Below are 26,572 nucleotides of genomic sequence, written 5' to 3' on the forward strand. Positions count from 1 at the left end.
TGGGACCGCTATTTCACTCCACATCGATTACTCCGCTAACGCGGACACAGCCGCTAACCAGAGGCTAGCATTTGGGGCACAGGCAGAGACACATTCCTGTGCAAGATAATGAAGAGAAGGAAGGAGGAGGGGCAGGAATCGGGCGCATGATGGATGGCCTGTCGATTGCTTCGAAGACATGCTCAGATTTATGACAGGCCCGGTCTGTGATGCATGGCCGCCAAAGCCATGCGCTCGTTGATCTATGCGTTATATGTACCCCCAACCCGAATGGAACACAGCTGTAGGGGAGTTGGCGAGGGCACAGTAATGCCTTCCTGCCAAACATCTGCTGTTTATAATCAACTGTTGGCTCCATCTCTGCATCTCTTCACAGATAAATATAATTAAACTTGAATGTATTCACACAAAAGTTCTTATTTAAAATGTAAATGCAGTTCATGGATAGCTTGCACTAAAACAACCTGTGAACTTAAAATAAAAATAATAATATAATTGTGTATACAGTGCTCTACAGTTCTCAAAAGTAGCTTTGTTAGCTTCCAGCACCATTGAGTTATGTTATATCGTTGCTGTCTGGTCACTTGGGAACCTTGCAGGTCCAAAAGCTTCCTTTTGGTCGATGCCAAACTGTGCACACACACACACGACGAACCTCTGCTCCAATATTTCCACAACGGCCTGTTATAGAGCCACCATGAGGTGGAACATCTGCTGGCAAGTAGAGTGTTAATCTGAGCTGTGATAAAGCCCATTCTAGGTTTTATTTTTTCCTGCACATTTTGGAACTCCAATAATAGAGGGGGCATAGTGGCACAGTCGGTAGCGATGTTGCCTCACAGGTTCCGGGTTCGATTCCCGCTGTGGGTGTGCTCTCTCCTCCATGTCATCAGCGCATATACCCTAGGTGGGGATGGCGAAAGGGCCATTCTGTGTGGAATGCGCATGTTCTCCCCGTGTCCCCTAGGGTAGGTAGTAGGTACACTGACCAAAAACATGGCCTCTATACTGCCTCCCCCTGGTCAGCCGGGGCGCTTGATGGAGGGGAAAGGTACTGGATGGAATATAACGTGTTCCTTTCACGTGCTACGTCCTACCGGGGAAACTCCTCCATCAGGTGATAAGAAGCGGCCTGCTCACTTCTCATGCATTGAAGGAAGCACAAGCTCAGTTTGGGGCTCTCCCCAGGTTGGCAGAGGGAGAGTAGCGCCCAGGATTACAGTTTAGGCAATTGGCACCGGGGGAAAATGGGATAAATATTTTAGAAAAAAAAGGAGGAAATAGTTGGCACCTTCTCCGCTTACATAACTAGAACCAAACTCTGCCGTAAAGTTCCGTTTTCCACAGTTCAACGTGTTAAACCAGCACCTTCTGTCAGAGTTTTTGACACTGTAAATTAGCACAACACAAACTAATTAGTGGTGAGTCTAGATATGCGGTGTGAGTACATTACATTTCAGTCCATGTGTGAGCATCTGTCTGCTCAATTATATTACCCCTGCTCCCATATTGAGGTGGCATTTTGTGAGAAAGGTGCACAACGCAGCTATGGTGCAAAATTTGCTACGGGCATGCTGTAATTAGCAGCGGAAAGAAGACAGATAGCATTCACTGTATTAGAATGAATTATGAATTATCTCCACCCTTGTTAAATTTGGAGAGGTGGATTATGAGTCGACCAAATGAATTGTCCTTATTTCTGTGTCATTGTATTTGAACAAGCACGCCAGGAAAATAATAATGAAAGAATGGAGTCGAGTATGAATTTTGGGCAGAAAATAAAATAAAATATTTTATTTAGAGCGTGCTCTACAGTCAATGTATAAATCTAAATCTAAATCTAAATATAAGATTGAGAAACTTTTAGTACTTCTAGTAAGACTAAATCTTAATTGCCCAGACTCTTCTTCAACAAAGATGGCGAAAGCAAACATTCTTTGTTCTGTACTCATACAATAGTGTATGGTACAAAACACGTCCTTAAACCAGAAACATAACCGCAAGCACAGAGCAACGCATGTTCGCCAACCTTAATCTAAAGACTATTGACATGTCGGAAAAGCGTACGCACCCACTGTAGAGGGCACTCTAAATAAAATATGTCTGGCAGACATTTAATTGTCTGCCCAAAAAGTCTATTATACAGAGAAGGTGGGGTCCCGAGAGGCTTCACACCCTGGTGAATAGAGAAGTCGACAACACAAAACTGCCTTTGTTTTCGTGTGAGTAGCAAAGTAGTTGTGCTTATTTTTACTGAAGTCAGAGACCTCGCACGGCAGTGGAATTTTCTATGTAACAGAGGAGCGCCGTTAGAGAGGGGCCGTTAGAGAGAACTCGCTAACACTGCATGGACCAGGGCTAGGACACGATCAAGAGGCGCAAAAAAACTCAACTAACAGGAGCGATGCGTTCAATATAAAAAGATAAGGTCCTTTTTTTTTCTCTATTATTCTAACCTCGGCCCGGCACCTGGTTCTCAGTGAGTGTGTGTGCGTGCTTTATTGTGCTTTTTCCTCGCTCAATATAACTGACACGGTGTTGTCACTGCAAAATGTATTAAGCAATACCTTGGAGAGATCCATGAGCCGCAGGAGATCACTCTGGGCCTTGCCTCGGTGCACTCGATCACGTTCCCGACTCACATCGACATCCTCCTCCTCCTCCGCGGATGTTGAAACCCTCGTGACGAGCCTGGGAAAACAAGCTTGATAAAAAATTTTGACATTTCACCGGCATTTGGACGGAGTATTGCAAAAATTGCGTGGCTAAAAGGACACGCTCTGTGGCTCAATGGGGCACTCCGTAAGTCAAAGGAAACACATAGCTTAGTTGCCATGACAACCTCAGTTTCTAAGTAGGTAAACAATGGGGATGGAAGGAGACTGGATGACATTTGCCTAACATGGTTGCGGCATTGCGGTGCGACAGCTGTGATATGGATAATGAATATTCATTACTGGTGGAATGGGGGAGAAACAATACATCTTCGTCGCATTGTAACAAACCAATGTGGAAATATGGATGGAAATATCTAAGCTTTACTGCAGAATGAGAGAGAGAGAGAGAGCGAGTGAGAGGGATATGAAATGGAGATTCAAGGACACCGCAGTGAAGTGATGTTGGAAAAGGGAGGAAGGAAGGAAGGAGAGTTGGAGAAAAATAGGAACAAATTGAACCCTTCTGTAATTCTGTGATTAAAAAGTCTTATCTCTTTTTTTAATCCCACAATTTTGCACCCTTTTTTTCATCCAGTGTCAATTATCTAATGTAATCCTGGGCGCTACACTTCCTCTGCCAACCTGGGGGGGGGGGGGGGGGGGGGGGGGGGGGGGGGGGGGGGGGGGGGGGGGGGGGGGGGGGGGGGGGGGGGGGGGGGGGCGGCAGCGGACTGACCTCATGCTTCCTTCTATGCATGAGGAGTCCAAGCTACTTCTTTTCACCTGACAGGGGGGAGTTTCCCCGGCCGGAAAGAACACGTTTTTCCGACCAGTTCCAGTGGCCAGGGAGAGGTAGTTTAGAGACCAGGATTACTGGACATGGACATGGGGAGAACATGCAGACTCCACACAGAAAGGCCATTTCGCCAACCACGCCTCGGGTATGGGCGGAGGAGAGAACACGCCCCCAGCTCCCACAGCGGGGAATCGAACCCAGGACCTTCTAGCTGTGAGGCGACAGCACTACCGACTGTGCCACCGTGCCACTAAGTCTTAACTCTCTTGGCGTCACTTTAAGATAACAGTCAATTTGAAGCAGAGCAGGAACAGGCATCAAACTCTAGTTACGGTAGGTCTAAGTTAGTGGTTAGAGAACCACTGTACCCATACAGCTCATGTGTCTGCTTGACGTCTGTGTGTTTAGCACCTACAATGATGTTTGGGCGCTGCAAAGGAAACCCTCTTTTCAGCCGGCGACAGTGACCTGTCACAGTACGTCACTCCAGCCATTCCGTCCACAGACGGATGTCAGTTTACAAACTATGATATTTCAATGTCATGGCTGTGCACAACTTCGCAGACAGCCCCCGGTGAGTGACTGGGTGTCGGAGGGCTCAAACCTGGGTTTGCAGAAGAATTTATACTGGATGAGCAGGGTGACAGCAAACATGACGGCCCCCTGGATAGACATGGCACACAGGTTCTTCCCGACCATCTCCCAGCTGAGCGGATCCTCGAAGCGATCTTCCCCTGGAACGGGAGGAGGGAAGTAGGTGTGCAACAGTTAATCAAACAAATTGATTCAATCTATTATTAACAAAAATAATGGATTTTAAATACAAATTGTGCATAGATGGCAGATCTACTACTGTATATAACTATATTGTGCACAAATAATTGCAGCCCTAGAAGTACGGGAAAAAGGCAGACGTAACGGCATCATAAAGGACAGAAGGATGAATAACATTGAATCGCACACACACACACACACACACACACACACACACACACACACACACACACACACACACACACACACACACACACACACACACACACACACACACACACACACACACACACACACACACACACACACACGTCGACATTAAAGTTGATTTTTATCAAGGTTTGCTGGGTGACATTACTTTGTGAAAGCCCACCGGTTAGAACTTTAGAAATGCCACAAATTGCTGTCAACTATGGCATCTGAAGGAAAGGCTTAGAAAACCTGCAAATTCGGTGCTGAAGTCTTTTCTAAGATAATGAACATGTAAGTTAAACTCTGCCTGACTTCCTCGAGGCCTTGTGTCTGCATGTGTTTCAGTCTCTACAGCCCTAGAGCTAAGGGGGTGAGTAAACAAGGAAGATGAAAGTGCTTTCAGTCTAGCTCTCCCGGTAAATAGCCCCTCATGTTGCAATTGCTTTTCTCTTCATGCCCTCCGCTGCTACACTGCAAATGATGCCTTAAAAAACGCTATTTCCTGCTACATCTCTCTCCACAGATAAGACTTCTCTCTTTCTCTTGCCTCTTTTCATGTGTCTCTCTTCCTCTTGATCCCGCACGTTCACCTCACATCACTCACCTCGCGGTCTATATTTAACACTGCAGAGGAAGGCTGAGAGGCTTGTTTCCGGTCAAATGTGCCTCTTTCCAGAGGGAGTCAATGCCGCTTCTTCATAATGAGATGGCATGGGGTCGGTTTAATGGAGAGGAATGAGCTTTGAGTGCCTTTTAAGGGTGTACGTAATACGAGCAAAGCTCACAGTAGAGAACATGAAGTGTTCCAAGGCACACTGGTGTGCCAAGGGATTTTGTGACAGCCCCACATTGTTATTGCAATATTATACAAAAACTAATATATAATAAAACATCATTATTTGTAAAATTGCCAGGGTGATTTGTTTATTTTTTCTAACACAATCCTTATATGAGGCGATCTAAAATCACCCCTATGGGGATTACGATACAAAAACAAAAATACAAACCAGGGGAATAGCGCCATCTAGTGGCATTGAGGTCAGGACTTCAGTAGTCTATGGTCACTTTTAGAGTGTGGGGTGTGGGGAGGGTGGGGCTCTAACGGGGCTCTATGGTAACAGGACAGCTGGTGCACGCCAAATAGCCATTTGAAATGTCCGCTTTAAGTTTCAAAATGCCACTTCTGAATGAATAACTCATTGCTTCAGTTCACACCAATGCATCTTTTCAAGAGAAATATTTCATATGATAATTACAGCGATGTCCCAAAGGCTGCTCTCCGTTGGCGTTAAAGATATTGAAGCCATCATTGTCTAGTACCAAATGCGAAATGCAAAAATTTAAACAGAGACTTCATTGATCAAACACAGATTTTTGTGCTTCGGATTATATTTTTTTTCCATCTGTGCTTCACTGGAGTACAGCAAAGAGTTGAGAAGGCGTAATATGATGGTAAAGACAGACCAAAAACAAAACACATGCCAAGGGAGATCTAGTTACGTTGGCGTGCTTGAAACGAGGTGGATTTAAATCAGACCTCAATACTGCCGTAATTTGCAACGCATTGCAAAGTATTTTAACACGACAGCCCAACTTGAACCTGACAGCCATCATCTAAGCTGTGGAGCCACTGGCGTTCTAGCCTGTATGTACAGAGATAAGTCCCCCCTGTTTGTTTATGCTTTGTTTATTTATAGTTTGTCTACTTTTGTGTTTTATGTGTTCCGCCCTATGGACCCCCCTGTGAGTGTCTTGAATAAAGTTTGAATTGATTGAAATTGGACAGCGAGGTGGACTAACACATTGTCCCGCCGCATTTCGTTCATGTTGCGCTGTGATGGAGGTGGGAGGATCTTACCAAAACCCGCGAACAGTGTGGCCATGGCCTGGTTCTTGGCCATGTCGATGAGCCCTCTTCCCAGACAGAAATGTGGGAAGATTAGCAGCACTTGCTTCACTATGTCATTGATGTGTGCAATGTTCTGTTGAAAGAGAACACACACACACACACACACACACACAGTGGCTTTTAAGAAACCTTCAAAAAACAAACAGAACCATACACATAATGAATTCCATCGTTAAACCTTGCAGCAACAACAACAGAGGGACCATGCACGCGTGAGCGGGAGTTGGCCTGTGGAGACACAAATATGTCAGTGGGCTTCCGGGAAATCAGCAGAGCCTGGGCTGGAGGGAGGTAAAAGCTTAGAGTATATATTGGGTAAAAGGGGCTTGTGGCATTGATGTGACGTGGGTAGCGGGTAATTAAGCCATTGTGGGCTAATGTTGTAAACATTAGGTTATGATTTAGCTATTGAAAAATAGCAGATCTACAAGCTCATAGCACACCACCGAGTGGCACGCTACAAGCTTGTAGGTCTGCTATTTTTGAAAAATCGTGAAAATGTGGCACAAATCTTTGAATATATTATACTCTTTCAGAGCCAACGTTTTTAACTCAAATCTTTGCTTCTGGGAGGTGGTCCCTGAAACAACACATTTTCAGATGGGGGTCAGCGGCCAATTTCATATATGTTTGAGAGTCCTTGACATGAAATATTGAGAACCACAGATATAGAAACATGAGGTTTTTCAGAAAGAAATACATAAAAAAAAAAAATAATAATAATTTCGACGTCAGGTCAAAATGGGTTAACGAACATTCTCCGCTCCACTTTCATCAGTGGAGGAGCATGCTGTGCAGCTTTGTGTTGCACTGAAGGACACGCACATCTAGCACCTTGAAGTGTTCCTTTACTGAAGTCAATCAAGCGTACGGCAACACACTGAAGTGAGAGGATGCGCGCGCACACACACACACATACATGCGCGGGTGCAAACTGTAGAGGTTCTGCTCAGACAGACATTGAGTAGAGCATACAAAGGTAGCCTATGTATAGCCTACTGGTATACTGTATATACAGATACACAACTAAAACATGTTACTCCATGTATTCTCCTCGGTTTATAATTCATACACAGCATCTATATGCAGATGGACGCTCAGACAAATCCATATTGCATTAGACACACGCAACGTCGTGTTTCATGACTGCTTAATTACTCATGTAAGTGTGATTGTGTTTGGGCACTTCCAGATTTACCCCCCTCCTCCCTTTATCCCCTGAAGGCCACGTCTCTCTTTCTCGTTACACCCAAGGCTGTGCGGCTGAATGGCGGCTTGTTAAAACCCACAAGCACTAATTAATTAAATGAAGACACAATGGAAGAGTCTTCCACCGACTACACCACCAACACCTTTCTATTAGTGTCAGAAGCAAGGAGGAAGACAATATAGGAGACAGGGGGGGGGGGGAGCTGAAAGAAAGTAGAGTGACAGAATAAGCAAGATGGAGAAAGAGAGAATGAGAGAGACAGAGAGGGGGGCGGGGTGCTGGGACAGAGACAGAGGATATAATAATGCCACTTCTTGCTCAGCCAGCATGGCGTTCAAAAGCATGTTCATGCATTATGCATAGCACCTCATCTCACTGCAGTCTTCAAAGCTCTCGCATACATGGAAGGAAACTATAAATTTATCATTTCCCTTTTTGCAAGACCCAGAGCGAAGAGCTGGTTGGGATGGTGCGGTAGATTTATATAATTTTATTTTTTCTAAAGCTGTATGCTAGAGTTATGACTCCTCTCACTGTCATCAAATTTATTCATAGACACGTGTAATTTACCCTGTGATTTACTAGTTTGAACGACGGTATAAGCCCATATTGGACGATTGGGACAAATTCCACTACCATGTAAGCCGTCACGTTTCAGGAATTGCTTGACAAATTGCTGGCCACTTTAACCCATTCTGAACGGCGCGCTACGAGCTTGTAGGTCTGCTATTTTTGAAAAATCGAAGAGCGACGTAGAAGACGTTTTTAGAATCTGATCTCAGGTCAGAATGGGTTAAAACATCTCAGTTAGTATAAAGACATGTCGGCATGCTATTTTTTTCTCTCTCTCTAAAACTAAATACAGATTTTATCAGTTGTATGCCAATGTGCTACTGTATGCGTATGCGATGTATTATTCTTTTGTTATACAGTAGTTCTTCTATTTATAGTGACTCATAGGAATAGGCTATGTGACAATCAGGTATAGTCTGGTGACCACCGGAGAGACGGGTGACAGCCGGAATGTAGACAGCACCCGGGTCACCGGGCGACTGAGCAGTATGGGTTAGTGGCGCCCCAGCCTGTGTCCTCCGTGAGGAGGAAGCCCAACAAACCCTCGGTGAGGCCTTTAGGAGGGCCATTCAAGCAGCAAGCAGAGCCCGCAGCACCACCTTCTCGCTCGGGTGGAGTATGCGGAACCATTGCCCACCACAACTGAATGAAGTGTCTGGTGCTGGGACTCTGGTGCGTAGGAAGGTCCCGGACAGGAGTCAACCCACAGAGCCTAGTCCTTCCATGCGCCAGAAGCCAGGGCTGGGAGGTCCAGCCCTGGCAGAGTAGTTCTTGAGTAGTTCCAACGGATTGTGTGGCCCTGGTTTTGACCTAGTGGGACTGATTGAGGGTAGCTACTGGGACGTAAGTCGGGACTTGATCACCCCGGCTGGGTCGCCTGAGTGAGGGGTATGATGTTGGTAGACCCGAAACCCCGTTGACCTCAGGATACATAACTGAGGATACGTCCCAGGTGCATCCATGTGATGTCTTTTTTAGTCATGCTACTATGCTTTCTCTCTCTCTCTCTAGGTCGTCCTCAGACGAGCCCTCCATCGTCGTTTCCAGTCATCCCGGTTCTCCATACATCTGGGCAGTTCGTTGGTACTTTGCACTCCTGCATCGCTCTTGGTTCCCACAGCACCAGTTTGCTGGCTGGCAGTTCTTGATGCCTTTGGCAGTGTCCTGCTAGTCTCATTCTCCTGGCTGCTATTTTCTGGCTCACCCATGGGAATCCCTCATACAGAGTCTTGTTAGTAACATGTACAGTCTTGCTGATGTTAAGTACTATGCTTTACCTCATCCTAATGTTGGATATTTTCATTTTGTTTTACAAGAATCTTGTAACATGTATTGAAGGAATGCATTGTTACATTGCAATGCATTACTTGAGCCCTCAACCAGCTCAATAATAATAAATAATTGATGAATGAAACAGAATATAAGGTCAGTGATGCTGACCCCATGGTCCCAATGTCTCGTTGGATACTTAATGCTGCTATAGTTACATATATTTTTTATAATATGTTTATTATTAATCATTCATGAAGTAACCTGTGTCTGTTTGTCTGACTGTCCCGGCGGCACTCAACCCAGGGGCTTCAAACGTTGCGTGTGATCCATATGACCTGGACCTGTGCAGGTCCAGGTCATATGGATTCGATGGGACGGTTTCTGAGAACCGAAACACCAAGTAGGATGTGGGGAAACATCAAGTATGTGTATCTGTGTACCATAACAGCAGTCATCTGGGACACAGGCACAACAAAGTGGTATTGTACATTCTATATTATATACAGATGCCAGATAGTTTAGAAGAGAGTTGGACAAATTGCCGATGTGCATAGAATGTTGTGTGAGTTTCAAGGTTATCATTGAGTTCTTATAGTAATTATTGCCTGCATAAGGAGAAGAGACTGGAGCAGCACGGACATTTAGAGCCTTTTATTAGGTGCTAAAGTATACAAAGACTAACGTTTTGACCTTGCGGTCTTCATCAGTCATGAAACATGCAACCTTATGCAATTCATGTCCTTGTACCTGTGAAGCCGTTTCAGACCTGAGGCGCGTCGGTAGACTCCCTTTGTTAGTAATTAATGCCTTTTTGAAATAACGTTTTGATTATTCTTCCATCCTCTCGGCGCATCTTTGAGACCCACCGGCAATCTGTCTCTTTTATTTACCGTCGTCTCCACCACAAGATTCCTTTGATATCGTCTGGGCTAATTTGCATCTGCTTTTTATTGGCAGAGAATGTTTAACATTCAAGAGCTAAAGTATATGTGAGAGCAGATGATCAGTAGGCCTAAATAGTACATTTAAATAGCACCAAATGTATCCAAGGTGCTTACATTCACAATGTGCATTACATTCACACTGCAAGGTACCAACCTGCTCATGGGATGTTAGGGGTTAAGTAGCTCTGGTCCATAGCCTTCTACTGCTTCGATTCTGCCCTGCAGTAAGGCTACAGTACGGTATGTGACTATCAGTATTAAATCTCAAATCGAAATCAGACCAGCCTCTCCTCTTTTGTGGAAATCTCACGAACGTTTGACCTACTCACCAATAAAAAGACGGGTTGTGTCAATAGAAAGTATACTTTTCTGCCGTTGTTGTTGTCGCAGCTCAGTAGCCATTGCTTTCGGGGGAGGGATAGTGTTAATTTCGGTCAAATCAGGCGGAACACCTGGACACATCAAACGGCACACCAAAGCTCCGCGACACACAGGTTGGGAAACACTGGCTTGTATGTCAGTAGATGTGGTGGGTGTGTCATTTGACTACTCTGATTACTGTCATTGCAAAGACAGCTTGTCGACTTGTATATAAAACACGCCTATACTTTGTTGTATACTCATTCCTGATGAAGACCCGGAGGGGTCGAAACGCTGATTCCTGGCCATTGATTCCTGATAAACTACCGGGAGCTTAAGAACGGTGTGCGGACTAGTTCCTCCTTTCAGATATGCAGCACTGAGTTAAATCGATACTAGTATCTTCATACACACTCCATTCAACACTTAATTGCACAGTGCACACAGATGTGCAACTATAAATTCACAACTAAAGTTGATCTCCTATCAATGTGCCTATACTGTATAGGAAAGGAAAACTTCACCGAAAGAATGACTTATTTTCTATCAATTATTCACGCCATGAAGCCTTTTCTTTTTTGCACATTCCTGGGCCAATAATTAAATATTTGCTGATGCTGCTGTGGTGGGAGACCAATGCAAAACTATATGAAATAATAATATAAACAACTCTCACAATGCAATCTCTGAGAGGCCTACTGATGATCCAGAATCAAAGAGAATGTTTTAAAGGCAGTATTGCTCTCATTAAGTTTGGTATACTATTAACTTAACTATTAACTTAATTTAGGATTGGACTATTGGCCCAGGAATGAGACAAAAACAAAAAGAAACTCCACTTTGTGGGGTGAGTAATCAATATGAAGTAATTTTTTTGGGGTGAGGTATATATATTCCTTAAGTATTTAAGGTATTCCTCAAGTGAAAATAAGTTTATTCACATGCAGAGCACATAACTGCAACTAAGGTGGACAGACACTAATAAATAAAGCCTGATTAAGGCCCGCATCTGTCTTGGAGACGGATGTGAAAGAATAAAGACCTAATTCGAGATCAATACACAACATAACACATCTTCTCTTGGTTTGGGTGTTCATCACATACAACAGGTTCTTAAGGCAATGATGAAAAGCTTGACAATTTTCTCCCTGTAACTTTGTGGTACATGACCATAAATCATTTTCAAACGGTAGTGAAAGGGGAGAGCTATAGTCTCTAAGGCTCTTTTTCTGACCCATATCCCCCGCTTGTTCTTATTCCCCGAGCGTTGTCTCTTTTCGAACCACTGGGAATCACAACGAGAGGAGAGAGAAACGGGGAAAACATAGCATTTGGCATTTATACGTACAGTAGCCAGTTCTCTGGAACTCTGGGATGATTTCTTTGGCAATGCATTCATGTTTGATATACTATCCTTCAGCACACTTGTTAATGAGCTGGGTTCCTGGTGCGGTTGTCTCATTAAGCTTGGCTCAGGGTAGTGGGCTTGAAACTGAGCGGGGAAAGTTATAGGCCTCGCCATCCCAAATGAATTGAAATACTGCAAAAATTACATTAATTGTAATCTAAAGACTGTCAAGTTTGGCTGCTGTTATGAGAAATGACAGCGTAAGGCTACTGTTTAAAGCTAAATCACAGTTTTTTGTACAGTGTACTGTACCTTGTTTTTGCTTGAACGTGCGCGCATACACACACACACACGCGCGCGCGCACGCACACGCACGCACACACACGCACTAGAGTATACTGAAATTACACAGGCACTATATATATCAGTTGAGAACACAAGACAAATGCTGTACCACTACTGCCGAACCTGTGCACGCGCATGCTGCACTCTCACGCGCACCTCCCACGCCTCTATCGTGGCAGGTCTATAGGTTCCTGTGGTTTAGTCTGAGTGGCACACCGTGGAGGTATTGACTCAGACACCATCTCATGCATACAAGGCAGGCTGGGAGTGGTGCCATCCACAGGGAGCTGGACACTCCTAAGGGGGATCCTCACAGCCTCCTGCTCGTCTCCAGATAAAACTGGGACATCTCTCCGCGTTGCCGCTCTGCTGTTTTCTCACACCCGTGATTTTGTGCTTTTTCCCCCGACTTTCTTTGGAGAAATGGTGCCGCTGTGCCCATCGGGGCTCTGGTTTCATTCCGTGCTTGAAAATATATAACAGAACAAAGTTGTCGGTTCGCTCTGAATTGTATCTGTTTAAACTGCTGTTAACAGTGCAGGAGTCTGGAGAGATGACATGAGAAGGAAGTCAGGAAAATGGCACGGCTGAAATTGAGCTTTCAGACGCTTTCTAGACTGCCTGAGCAGAAAGTGGCACAGCTGAACGGCCTGATTTTCAACCTAAATCGCATATTCTGATCAATAATATAGTGGGCATGGAATGTAATACTACATTTATTTGACAGCTTTAGTTAGTAGTTACTTTGTAGATTTTCATTATTATTACAAAACATGCATTAACCACTTCAGCCCTATATACATTTTGGCCTTTTGAAAATAGCCGATCTACAAGCTCACAATGCGTCGCATTGTGAGCTTGTAGATAGGCCATTTTTTAAAGATTTGTATACATTTGAAAACTTGAAATGAAACATTTAAACATTCGTTTAAACATTCTGCATAAAGATTACTTTATACTTTTGGAACTTTGAGTACATTTTGATACTAATACTTTTGTACTTTACTTTTACTTAAAAAATGTGAGTACTTTTCCCACCACTGCCTAAGAGTATAAGATGAGTTTGTGCCTTATTATTGTATTAACCCATTTTCGGCGGGAACCCCTTTTGGTGTTAGCATTATTGCGAACGCAGTGATTGCGAACGCAGGGAGCACTTACTATGAGACCTAGCAGATCATGTCTGTCTGTCTGTGTGTGTGTCTGTCTGTCTGTGTGTCTGTCCCGCTATCCAAATATGGAGTGTGTTGCATCAGCAATCACTCAGCTCCATATATGGGCACAAAAGGGGCCAGGTCCACTCAGCTCCATATATGGGCACAAAAGGGGCCAGTGATTTGTTTGTTGTGGACCTGACCTGGACCCTTTTGTGCCCATATATGGACACAATTTATTCTAATTGTTATTGCAATTTACGATCTGCGTTCGCTTCCCGCGTTCGCGCGTCTTACTCGTATTATGGTTTAGCTATTGAAAAATAGCAGATCTACAAGCTCATACGAGCTTGTAGGTCTGCTATTTTTGAAAAATCGAAAAACGACTGACATAGAAACATAGCTTTTTCAGAAAACTGTCAGGATGTAGAAGACATTTTTAGAATCTGATCTCAGGTCAGATTGTATTAACAGGATGTAGCAAAGGGAGGAACAGATACGGCAGTCCAGCAGTGAGCTTAGAAACAGACCGTGGGAATCAGCCATGAAATCATGCATACGGAGGTCGTTGGGTTGCCCGTCATGTTTAAAATTACTCTGAAAGAAACAGGTCAACTTTTATAACACCTTCCCCTCATGTCTTAATTGACACATGAAGCCCCCACAGGAAGGTAGTTTTAGTGCAACCTCGCATGTTGTCCATTAATAAATTACCAGTGGCATACCCTTTCTTCATGCATAATACAGTCCTTTAGAAACACCTTTGATCATTTCAGAAAGAAAGAAAGAAAGAAAGAAAGCCAACGTTTGACAGCAGGTCTGCCAGCGGGAGACCAAATCAAATCAAATCAATGATGAATGTTATTGGCGCTATGGAAATCAGCATGAAAACGAGGCAGTCTCAAAATGATTTTTGTATGGTAAGTACATGTATATATATGTGACCGAATCCAGTGGTTTGAGACACAAGTAGGCCATGGTCATTTCAGTTTTTTACATATTATGAAACTACAAAATCTAAGCTTTCATATGATGTATTGTTCAATGAAATCGGAACATATTTGCAGAAGATATGACTCTTTTAAACTTGTTAAACAAAAAAACCAAAGTACTTAAAATGCCCTGACAAGATTTCAAAGTGTTCACACCCCCAAAATGTGCAAATAAACTGTAAATACAGAGACATTTTTGCAATGTAATTGCAACTATTTAATGACACTAAAAAGACTATCTGTTGGAATAAAAACCTTCACATTCCAACTGTGTTAATGTGGCAAAAAAAGAAAACCACCACAAAAAATAGTATTTTGGTCAATTGTGGAGTTTCATTAGCCCCGACTTGTGTCTCAAACCACTGGGAGGGGTCACATATGTATACAGTACATGTCTATGTACTTGTTGTACAAAAAAGTTAAAAGGAGAGAGAAAGCGTGTTGCCAGATTTTGTGAGAGAAACAAGAGGCTAGGTCTAGGAAAACAAGCCAAAAAGAACTCGACAGCATCCTTGACATGAAAATATTTGAGAAAGACTGGAGCTGAGCTGGGAATAAACTGTGGCTTTGTCAAGAGTAATTTATCTGACTAGCAAAATTCTGTCATAGGTTGTCCAATGAAAGGCATTGGACTAGAAACTGGCACAATTATAGTGTGCTCGTTCGTAACACATTGCATTAAAAAGAAAATGCTTGTTTTAAATGCTTCAAGTTAAAAATGTGACATAATTGTATGCCTTTTTGTAGGTTAATATATGATTTATGGTTTTGATATAGCCTAATAATGCATGCATGTGCTGTAATTGATGATCTTTTGTACTTTGTTGCAGTTAGGCAATCTCCATATAGAATTCTCTGTTGAGTGCTGAAGTGATACATTGAATTCAGTTTTGAAAACTCTGCAGCAGTAATTGGCTACCTCTATGCACTGACTGCGATGGTGACATACTCTGGGACTAAAAAGATAGCACTACACCGCTGGTTAGGATCCGAGGGTTAAGCCAGCTCTCGACCGAGCCGATTAGGGTTAGATCAGTCACACTATAGCTATGGTTAAGGTGTGTGCGTGTACTCGCGTGTGTGTGTACCCGCTGTGCATATAATCTGCACTGTGAGCCTGTCCAATCCCTAGGATATTATAATTGTGTCAGTCATTGTGTATTGAGTATGTCACCTACGTCATCCTCAAACATCTCCATGACGAAGGTGGCCACGCTGCCGTTGATCCCGATGAAGATGTTGATGCAGGTCAGCACCACGTAGGCCGTGCTGGGCACACTGAAGAGGAACGACGCTGGGTACATCATCGGTATAATGGCCCACCTGCAAGCAACGGTGTGCATACAGTACGTTGGTGATGTCAGACGAATGCCTGTGGGACTGTCGGTATGTCTAACCGTCACTCCCGACATGCACGGCCGCTTACAACTAACATGTGGCCGGGTGAAAACGCACACGTGGCTCCTGACATGTGCGGCAGGTTACGACTAACCCGTGGCAGGTTAGAACTAACCTGTGGCTTCCTGTGAGGTTAGGTTTAGGGTTGGGTTTTGGGTAGGGTGTCGCCCATTATCCATATATGGAGCTGGCCTGTTCTGACATCATTCTGACGTCTGCATAGACTCCATATTTAGGCATGCCTTGCAAAGAAATCCATATATGGGCATAAAAGGGACACAGACATAATATCTGGGTGGGGCACGCATTTCCAACTTGCATCGTTCCAGTGTCCAGTGTCCAACGGGCACCGCTGTAGAGGCTCCAACGGGCACCACTCTAGTACCTATAAATGCGCCAAGTCTCTGTACGTACGTGTGTATGTGTCTGTAATCCACGTAACTTGAGAACCGTTCGCGCCCCGACTTCAAATTCGAGTGCAGTGCCCGGTGTCGAGTCCGTCGGATAGCCGGTTGTCCAGAACCAGCACAAAAGCATCTGCCCGGGCTCTGGACCTGATCACCCCTATATTGTAGTCTAGTCTAGGAAATGAATTATGACTGAATAGCAATTTATGAGTGAGAGTATATTGCTAATAATTGTAGCAAAAGCACACCACTGTATTAGTTTCTATGCCTACCGGGTAGTCTGTAGGACGTTTAACGTTAATTTGCAAAAGAACTTGTGACAAATACAATTATGAAAGTTATGCTGAATAGTTCTCATTGTCTGCAGCCTATATTTCATGGAATGTGAAGACAATTGACGATTTCAAAAAAGGAAAAAGCTCACATCAGTGCATCGCATCACGACGATTGTAAGCCTGTAGATCTGCTATTTCTGCCATTACTGTACATATTGTAGGCTACAATATTTCCCTACCATGACATGACCAAAAGAGGTAAACCGGGTTTAAAGTGTCATGAAATGACTTACCCATACATGATGAGCAGCAGAATCAATGCTGGCAGGTTTGGAGGAGAGACGTAGGCTTTTTGTTGGAAACAGAGGAAAATCACGATCACAATCAAACACGGGACGACGTAGTTACACTGCCAGGAAAAAGATTAAACAGAAACAAAAACACATTTGAGGTACAGTAAGTACAGTAGAGGTCAGTGCCAGTGCAATGGACAATTAATACATTGCCATACTCGGCATTACTGACAAGACAAATACCGCTCTGCACATTATCTTTTCAAACAAATGCACGAAGTGACACGGAACTATGAATACTATGGATGACTTTTTAATTAACATCCATATATTCCTCTTTTCATTTCCAAATAATTCAAGTAACAACCAAGCAATCCAATCCTCCTCTGTCGGAGGCAAATTGCCTGTCTGTGACACCCTAGAAGGAACAACTGAACAACGGTTTTGTCAAGTCGAAGCCGCTAAGGGACCGATAATAAGTTGTGGGGAAAATAAAGAGCTTATGATGTAGTGATCCATGATCCAAAACGGTTAGAATTAAAAAAAAAATGAAACAAAAAAACACTACAATTGCAAAAGGAAAGTATGAGTTGTAGATTTAAAGGCATTCTAAATTGGTATTTTATTGAATGCTGAATGTCTATTATGTTTTCTCATCCTCTCATCTCATCCTTTGACTGCTCCATTAACATTACATCAACTTACTGTGCGAAAAATTATAATAGACTTCATATAGCTGTCACAGATGACACATCAAAAAGCCAAAAGTGAAAATGATTCCGCTAAAAATATTAGAATTTAGCTCTCTGTCCCATTCAGACATATATTCCTTCAACAGTGTGGCTTTCCGTAGAAGAGCATTGTGTTTGGAGGATATTATGGTAATGCAGATAGCTCCAGGCTAAAACCTTTACTTTCGACTGCCCGTATAATGACATTTCTCTTCCGCTCAGTCAGTATTTGTCTGCCATAATGGTGGAGCTGCCCAGACGCAAATCCCCTTCCACAGTTTCATGATAATCTGTTTACTCTCATTTGGCCTTAAGGCAACTGCCAATGTACCACTACAACACTTCCCCAGTTTGTCGCTAGTTATCTCGTTGAGCATAACCAATGGCAGCAGCCGGTGTCGATATTGTGTGTCAGCCAATAACATCTACTTAAGTACACGGTTTTCCCAAAAGGCATCGAGACCCCAGCATGCATTTAGCACCATTAATGGATCTGAATTATTCCTTCAATACAACCCAAGCTGTAAAATATCTCCAAGAGAGTTCAAGATTAATTTACTTAGAAAAGAAAAGAAAAGAAAACTAGGGCAAAGTGACCAGAGTTGTCCAAGTAACTGAAAGTGTGTTACAGTTACTGGATATTGCTCTCAAAAAGTAACTGACCAGTTACTGCATTATAAAAGTATTTAGGTACTAGGGAAAGTGTTAGTGTATTAATGCATTAGTGTATTAATGTATTGTACACATTATATTGGTGGTGCTGTGACAAGATAACTACCATTATCACACAGGTGTTTTTAGCCAGGATGGCGAAGGCAGGACCAACTCTGCTTCAGATTGGCGTACTGTGATAAATGTATGCTATCTACCCTATTAAAATCATCACTCCTCATGCCAAACCTAACCCAATCAGAGGCAGAATAGAGAGGGTCAAACCTTTTCTATCCTAAATGCTTACTGTGCTGAGGCTGAGGTAAGAAGTTAAGAACCTTATAATACTTTATAATAAACCTTAAAATAAATTGTCCACTTGAGCCACATTTGAATTGAATGTATTGTAAGTAAGTGTTATTGGATTGGGAAAAAGAGATACACTACTTTGCTGCAAAAAGTAGTGTTCTTCATTCATTCATTCTGGATCTGGAAATGTAAAGGGCCACTTAACGTTACGTTTTTTCTGCTGAATACTATTGTCTTATTGTGAGTAGGATATAAAAAATGTTCCGTGTCTCGAGAGCTTGCCCTCAAATGAGCAGATGCATTAGATTCAGGTTATAAATGTGCAAAGATGTACAGTCAGGCTATGACAAAAAAAACGTATGCAAGGTAAGTAAGCAAGCAATACTTCATTTTCAACTTTTTCATGAATACTTCATGCCAACGCACATCCTCCACATGGTCCTAACCTTTTGGCATGCACTGCTTTATTTCAAAGAGTCTCCCGCTCTGCACCAGGCAAAACAGCAGGTAATAATGTGAGAGTGCAGAGCCGTGTACCCCTGGGCCGAGACTCAATTAAGAAGGTGACATGGCTGTCTGATGGAGGTACCTACCACATCCCAGGCAAAGTTAGCTACCCAGTAGACGGTCAGGTTGACACCGCTGACGAACTGCAAGTGCTTGGCTTTGTTCACTCTCTCCTGGATGAGGAAGACGACGAAGCTGGCAGGGATGAATGACATGGCAAAGATCACGCAGATGGACACCACCACGTCTGAGGATGTCGTGAGCCTGCGATTAGACAGAGCACAGAGGGCAAGAAGTTAGAACTATCACTATCAGGGTGTTTCAGAGCATTGCAATAGGACAGCAAATGTATGTACGGAGACAGAACGTTACAGTACTTTCACGACTGCTTTCTAGAGATTAATTTTGCCTCTCAGCTAATGTTTCTTGATTTGATCCGGCCAAATGACAATAATTGATTTTATGTCCCATTTCGCCTCGACAGCACTGAATTGTTTGACAGGACATCATGTTTGAGGCAAACCCAATTACATGGTAAATTCATAGGACTCATGAGTTAGACATGACATGTTTTAGTATGAAATACAGAGGTTATTTCAAAGAGGAAACAGACTTCCTTGAGAGAAAAATCAAGTTTGTTGCACACTACACTAGGCACTCATACCACAGTTGTTGCTCTGCTAAAAATAAAGAAATGAAGGCCAGAAAGACATTTAAACCCAACACAGATTACGGTATGTCAATAAGTCAGAGAATGCATGGTTGAAAGGGTTGCACCGAGAGCAAGTTGTGCAGAGTAAAAGTATAACTTTTCCATCTAAACTCGTAGCCTAACACACCATGAAATTATTTTTTCAAGTCAAGAAATAGCTTTGGCGGAACTGAAAATAGTAGCTTTTAACTTTGGCTAGCACAATTCTTCTTCCATTTTCACAAGGGTGAGGCACTAACTGTAAACAATGTTGTCACAAAGATTGATGTGTCCGTCCATGTAGCTTGGTACTGTAGCAATGATACTTAATGAGTTGAATTAGTTGGCGATTCAAACACTTGCAAACAATCAAAGAGAAGTATTTTTGAGAACAAATTAATCATAAGCTCCCTTGCAAGTTTTACATAAATTACATAAATTAACTCTGTGTAATCTCTTTTAACGAATCATTCAATCATCTTCTCTGCACTCCATTATATGAGTTAGGGGAGTAATATGGGAGAGCATTCAACCACAAGGAGCATCTACAAGCTCAAAACGGATTGCACTGCGTTGTGAACTTGAAGATCAGCAAGGGGGAAAAAAGAGCGGTCCAAGCACAGAGCCAATCTTGGTCAAATAAGAAGCGTTAATATTCTGGCATGTTGAAGTCAGAAATGACGACAGAACAGAAGTATAGCCATCTGGTCAAAACCACGGAGAGCTCCATAGATTACGTGCGGTGAGCATTTATTTCTGAGCGCTAAACAAGGAAGAGAACGGCTGCGCACATGCGAGAAAAGCAAGGAGTACTATTGCAGAAGGACAGGCCAACCAAAAATGAATATTTTTTCCCCCCAATCAATGAAAAAGCACGTCGTCGCAATTTATCGGTTGGCTTAGCTATGACATTTCCACACGTCGTACGGTCTGAAGGTGTTAAAAGTCCATAGACTTGGCTGCCACATTCTGAAAGTGCCACTAAAAACGTCAAGCAAGTCAAGCAAGAGGACATTGATGACATCGGTCACACAACAGTTCAACACACAATTCCAAAATAAAAATATTCAATATTCAGGCCTGTTTTAATAGAGTCCAGGGTCTGCTGTACTCTCAAATCCATAGGAAGGCTGTTCCCACGGGCTGTTCCACTATTATTCCATTAATAATAGAGAAGAAATATGTCAAATGAATACTGAAACCAGATAAAATCATTAAGGAAAGTTTGTGCATGCATCACATACTATTTAAACTCTTAATTTCCATTTTCCAGCCATTCAATTGCAAAAAAAAACAACAAAAAATAACTATTTTTTTCCTGCTTTAGAAGGGGGACGGAGGTTTGTCAATGCCCAGTTCTTCAGGGGTGGAGATTCCGAGTTCATCTAGTGTCGGCCGCAGTTCCTGAATCAGGTATGGGTAGATGGTGTCTTTGTGGGGGCCCGACTTGTCCTTGACAGCTTCCAAGATTCGAATAGCACTGGCCAAGTCATCCAACTTCCGACAAGCTCTAAGTGCCGCCTCGATAACATTTGGTTCAGGTACCAGATCGTAACCGATCAACGTGTTCATCCCTTTTCTCAGTTCCCAAGTGTCAATGTTGGGCTGGTTGAAATAGGTTACCCAGCGGGAGTCAAACTCTTCGTCCGTCTCCTGCTTCCCGTGCGAGTAACACCTCAGGGCCGCTGGAACTGGAGCCTGACGACACCCGGGCTGCACACGCGTTACACACTGGACAGAGAGCCGGACGACGGCTCTGAACATGACGGTGGTAAAGACGGCTCAACTGGACTCAGCTTGATTTAATGTGGAGGGAAATGTGCTTACGTCAACTCGTTACAGAGGTCTTTATACATGTTCTGTGCTACCCCACAAAAGGCAGTTGACCAATCGGAAGACGACTGATGTCACCTATGAGATGTCAGTCATCTGTGATGTGTCTATGATGTATGACTCTCGCAGGGGCACAACCACAGCCACATTGAATTCCTGATTCCTGAGTGTTAACATTTTTAATAATTATATATTTATTTTAATTTGTAATAAGGACAATTTGTGGCTGCCACTGCTATACCCTATAGGCTACCTTTAAGGACACAAGCCTTAATTGTATCATTATTTGCGACTGTAGGTCGCAGATTACTATGAAAACCTGCAAAACCTGTCAGCCAGTCAGTCCATCCATCATGCCTCTATATATGGCTGTCAGTCTGTCACGCCTTGTGACACGTCACGCTACCACATATGGCCGTCAGTCTGTCACGCCTCGTGAAACACTCCATATATGGCCGTGTCCATGAAAACAAGCCCAAAATAATCGTTTTTTCATACTACAAAATGCCAAATAAATACAGTAGCCTATTTAAAAAAGGAGAGATAACAATAATTGTGTCTCTAATTGTGTAGACTTATTGGTACAGTAGGCCTATGCATTATTTTTCTTTAGAAACAAGGCCAACTAATTATAATAAGCGGACATGGCAACACTGCTTGTTGACTAATGGAGGAATGAAGGGAAAACAGCGCCCCCTAAAGTCACAGATCACTGCTGAAATCTTTGAAGGTGGAATGCTCTATTTTGACATTTCTGATTCACTAGGTTTCAAATGGTCATATCTTCTTCATTTCCCCCCCCAATTTCAATGAGCAATACATCATATGAAAGGTTACAGTGTGCAGTTTCATAATATGTAAATAACTGAAAAATGACCAGGGCCCCCTTGTATATCAAACTACTGTCCCTGGTCACATATGAAGATCACGACACTGACCTCATCAAACCCTGGATAGCCATACATGGAGAAGACTGGATCATCACCTAGATCTGCATATATGGAGCCGGCCAGCAACTCTCTCCATATATGGAGCTGACATTCCAGATGTTATTGCTTCCCCCTTTTGACTGACACCTGTCCATTATCCATTAGACGGGTCCGCCCCAAAGTTATTAGCTGGGGCACGTCCGGCAGCCGGTGAAAACTCTCAACAGGCCCAAAAATTAAGGCCCGGCCCTACCTGGGCCCTCATCAAACCCTGTACACTCAAGACACCGCCACCCTTATATCTCCATATATGGAGCTGACCTGTTCTGACATTCCATATGTTGATCCGTCCTCATTGTACACTCAAGACACGCCAAAGCGACAGCGCTCGCCCAGCAGTCTGATTTCTAATATTACACCTTTCTACTGTAATCCCTCTCTAATCTTGTCTGGTTTTGCTGTCTGAAGTATTGAAGAGTTCAATCAATTTCCTTCTCTGAGTCTGAGATGTTGACCTTTGATTCACTGTGATACATACATAATGCATCGTCATCATCCTTCATAATGTCTTGGCCGTGTCTTTGTAATTAGCAGTGAATGAAACCGATATGTTTTATTAACCCCCAGTAGGCCCCACTCCCTCGGCCTGTGATAATCTCTCACAAGACTTCCTGTGGCGCAATTAGCATATTAAATAAGTTACCCTGTGTGGATATGCGGCTGCATTTATCAGTACCAACCAGACGCAATTAGGACACATACATATGAAATCCTTTACCGCAGCGAGAGCCGGCCCACGCTGCTCCACATTTCAACAGGTTTTGTTGCTTGTTGCATGCTCTAGCCAGCAAGGCGGGCAGTTTAAGGTGACAAAATGGCTAATGAGCTAACCTTGAACAGCAGAAGTTGTCTAATTGCTTTGAGGAAGAGGACAAGCGACCCGCTAATGAACTAATAGATGGAACAGTGAGGAAGACACACAGCAGAGGAAAGGATTTGCATGAGTTGATTTCCTCCAGGAGTTCAAAACAAGGTCTGGAGTGATTTTCAACTTCAACTGATAATAATCTGCTCTTGAGCACCAAGCACAACATTTAGGGTTTAGGCCATTAGTAGTGCTACTTGGTACAATGCAGAAGGGGGGGGGGGGGGGGGGATAATAATTTATTTTGTAGAATGCTGTTTTCAGCTGTTTTTTAAGTGCAATTATGGAGGAATAGAGCAGAGAAGTCCTGATGTCACTCGTTCATCCCCTGGTTGCATGGGGTTCGCAGACGTCTTTCTCTATGGAGAATAACATCTTATAATAACGTCATCTTAAAATGGTGGTCCAAAAATAAACAGTCCGTCACGTCACTTATATTTAATACAGTCTGTGTCTAGCGAAAATGTAACTAATTCGGCAGCAGAAACTCGAGGTTCGGGCCGCTACATGCTACTCTCGAAAACAACACATTTTGAGGTATAAAATCCTGGACTAACAAAACATTCAGTAGCCTATATATTAAACAAGGAACTAAATATCTTAATGATCTTATTTAGCGTCTGTGGGTGTGTTGGTCCTAAAATGAGGTGTGGTCTGGTGCTATCAGAGTGCATGCACTGCTATCTTATGCACAGAGCTACTGTACATATGACACTGGTTCTCAAACTGGATTCTATGGACTCTCTAGGTTCCTTTAGGGTGCTATAAATGGACCCTTATAAGTCTGTAGACTGTAACTCTGACCATTTAGACCGTGACATTTTAAAATGTGCAATATTTGCTTTGCGTTTAATACAGAACAACATAAACGTTTCCTTAGTATTTACGCAGCACACCATTGGGATTAAGATGCGCCAAGGTGGGTACTTCATATTTATTATTAAGGGTTCCCCCCCCCCCCCCCAATAACAAAATGGACATGGTGATATTAACAAATAAACACATCCTTTGATTTTTGTTTTCCTTTTCCCCAACAGTATCTTCTTTGACTCAAGTACAGGGCTCGAGTGCTTTGTCCACCACTGCACATAATCACGTCCTGCTTTTGTGGCGGCTCCTTTCTCCAAGAGACACACTGCTTCAACAGGGACGCTTATCCGGACATCATGGCTAATAAATTGTAGGCGTCGCAATCCACACAGAGAGATAGGGGAGGACGGTGAAAAGCGTGTGGGCCTGGATCTACGGCAGGGAGGGCATCGTAATTATCTGCTAACCCCAACTGCCGCAGCGTCGCTCTCTAACTCACGCCTGTCGACCACGCCTGATCACTACATAAATACCTGACCAGGGTTTGCGCTGACACAATGGGGAACGAATGGAACCGCTTCCGCCGTGTAATTAATTGGTTGCCGTTGATTTGCTCCGTGTAGGGTTTGAAGTTGTGTGGAGCGCGCGGCGGCATATCCACAATGGCCGAGAAAGTAAAATATTGGGATTCGTCCCATTACAGAGTGTTGATAGAGTAGGCTTAATGTAGCATGGCACATTGTGAACGCTGCATGTGTGAGAAAGGCTCTGTGTGAGGATTGATTTTCTACGAGCATTCCACAGAAATTCATAGAAAAAAGAAAGAAATGAAAACAGCCCTAACGTTTACATCAATTCAAATGTGAAAAATAAATGGTATAAACACTGGGGATGTGATAATGTCTCCCGTAGAAGTGAGTGTTTGTTCAGTATTGGACTGAGTTTACCCCATAAAATCCAGTGGCTGCAGCCCAGTTTGGGCACAGACAATCCACTGCTGCTGCTTGACTTGAAAAAAAAAGAAAAGAAGGCAAAACACCATAATTAAATGACAAAATATGATGATGTTTGTCTCTGAGCGTGTATAATCATCACAAACAGCGAGCCTGGAGTACCCTTCTCCTCCCCCGCCCCAGATGATGAAGTCAGGGGAGCTTCACTTAAAATAAAACAACACTCCAAAGACAGGCGATACTGTACAGTATATATCCATATGGTATACCAGCCCGTAAAAGTTGTGGCTTAGCACTTCATTAATCTCCCACCCTCATGGGGGAGTTGCTACCAAGTGAGCCCAGGGCTGAGCAACATTAGAGGGAAAACACAGTATACCCCAACATGAGGCTCCCTATGGGCCGGCACATGTGTGCGCCCACTCCATGAATCCCTCATCCAACTGTCCTGCACTCTCTATTGTATTTCTCCTATGTGTCCTACTCTCCCTGCATTCGTCTCCTCCCACACTCTCTCTCTCTCTCTCTTTCTCTCAGAGTCACTTTCCCTTCACCCCCCAGCTTGTACAGTACAGTGTTGATTTGCTTGACTAAAATTAGGATGACAAATTTCCGTCGACTACATTTTTTCACTGACGAAAACAAAAGAAAAACAAAAGAAAAACTAAGCTATGATGACTAAAGATATTGACAATTTCGTCAACAAATAAAAACTAGACTAATATGTTAGTGAGGGACTGGTGGAGAAGAGATCCAGTAGAACTAAAAGACATGTCATTTTATGCTTGGTTGCGGTCGGGTGTTGGCTATTTTCAGCATGCAAGTAAAATCAGGCATTACAACGCCATCAAGGCCACATTTTAGTCAACACAATCAACTGCAGATTTAGTCGACTGAAATCGCATGATATTTAGCAGACTTAAAACTAAATGAAAATATATTCAAAAGACTGAAATGTAATTTTCCACACTGGTACAGCAGCACGGTACCGTTCCAACATGGAGGAGCGACTCACATGGCTGCGTAGGAGAGCTGCTCCCTGGTGAGGTTGAGAGGATGGCTGGACACGGACAGGCCGTACTGGCGAGGGTCCTGGCCCACCGGCAGGCTGGCCCTCAGGATGGCGTTGTTGGCCACGCCCAGGAAGGACACCACGCCGTGCCACGCCTGGTTGTAGAACCACACCTACGGAGGAGACGCAGTGCTTGATTTTGGCAGCACATTTTCTATTTAGTTTTAGTCGTATAGTCTCTTGAAACGTTTTAATTAGTTTTGTCACATTTTAGTCCCCCGGAATGTTTTAGTGTTAGTCTAGTTTTAGTCGACTAAATATC

The 26,572-nt window shown here is 43.3% G+C and overlaps 1 protein-coding gene across 1 annotated transcript in view; it reads right to left on the reverse strand.

Annotated features, from left to right (window-relative positions):
- The window catches only part of LOC308335948 (phospholipid-transporting ATPase ABCA1), a gene marked incomplete at both ends in the record, with an annotated part of 174,589 nt that overhangs the window by 36,794 nt on the left and 111,223 nt on the right, over positions 1–26,572 (reverse strand). The window contains 7 exon segments of the mRNA XM_080793173.1: positions 2,568–2,691; positions 4,058–4,187; positions 6,278–6,401; positions 15,705–15,849; positions 16,900–17,015; positions 19,184–19,361; positions 26,254–26,423. Coding sequence (XP_080649299.1) covers positions 2,568–2,691; positions 4,058–4,187; positions 6,278–6,401; positions 15,705–15,849; positions 16,900–17,015; positions 19,184–19,361; positions 26,254–26,423 — 987 coding nt within the window.

The sequence above is a fragment of the Protomyctophum bolini genome (genome assembly GCF_963924005.1).
Source record: "Protomyctophum bolini genome assembly, chromosome: 20".
Lineage (NCBI taxonomy): Eukaryota > Metazoa > Chordata > Actinopteri > Myctophiformes > Myctophidae > Protomyctophum > Protomyctophum bolini.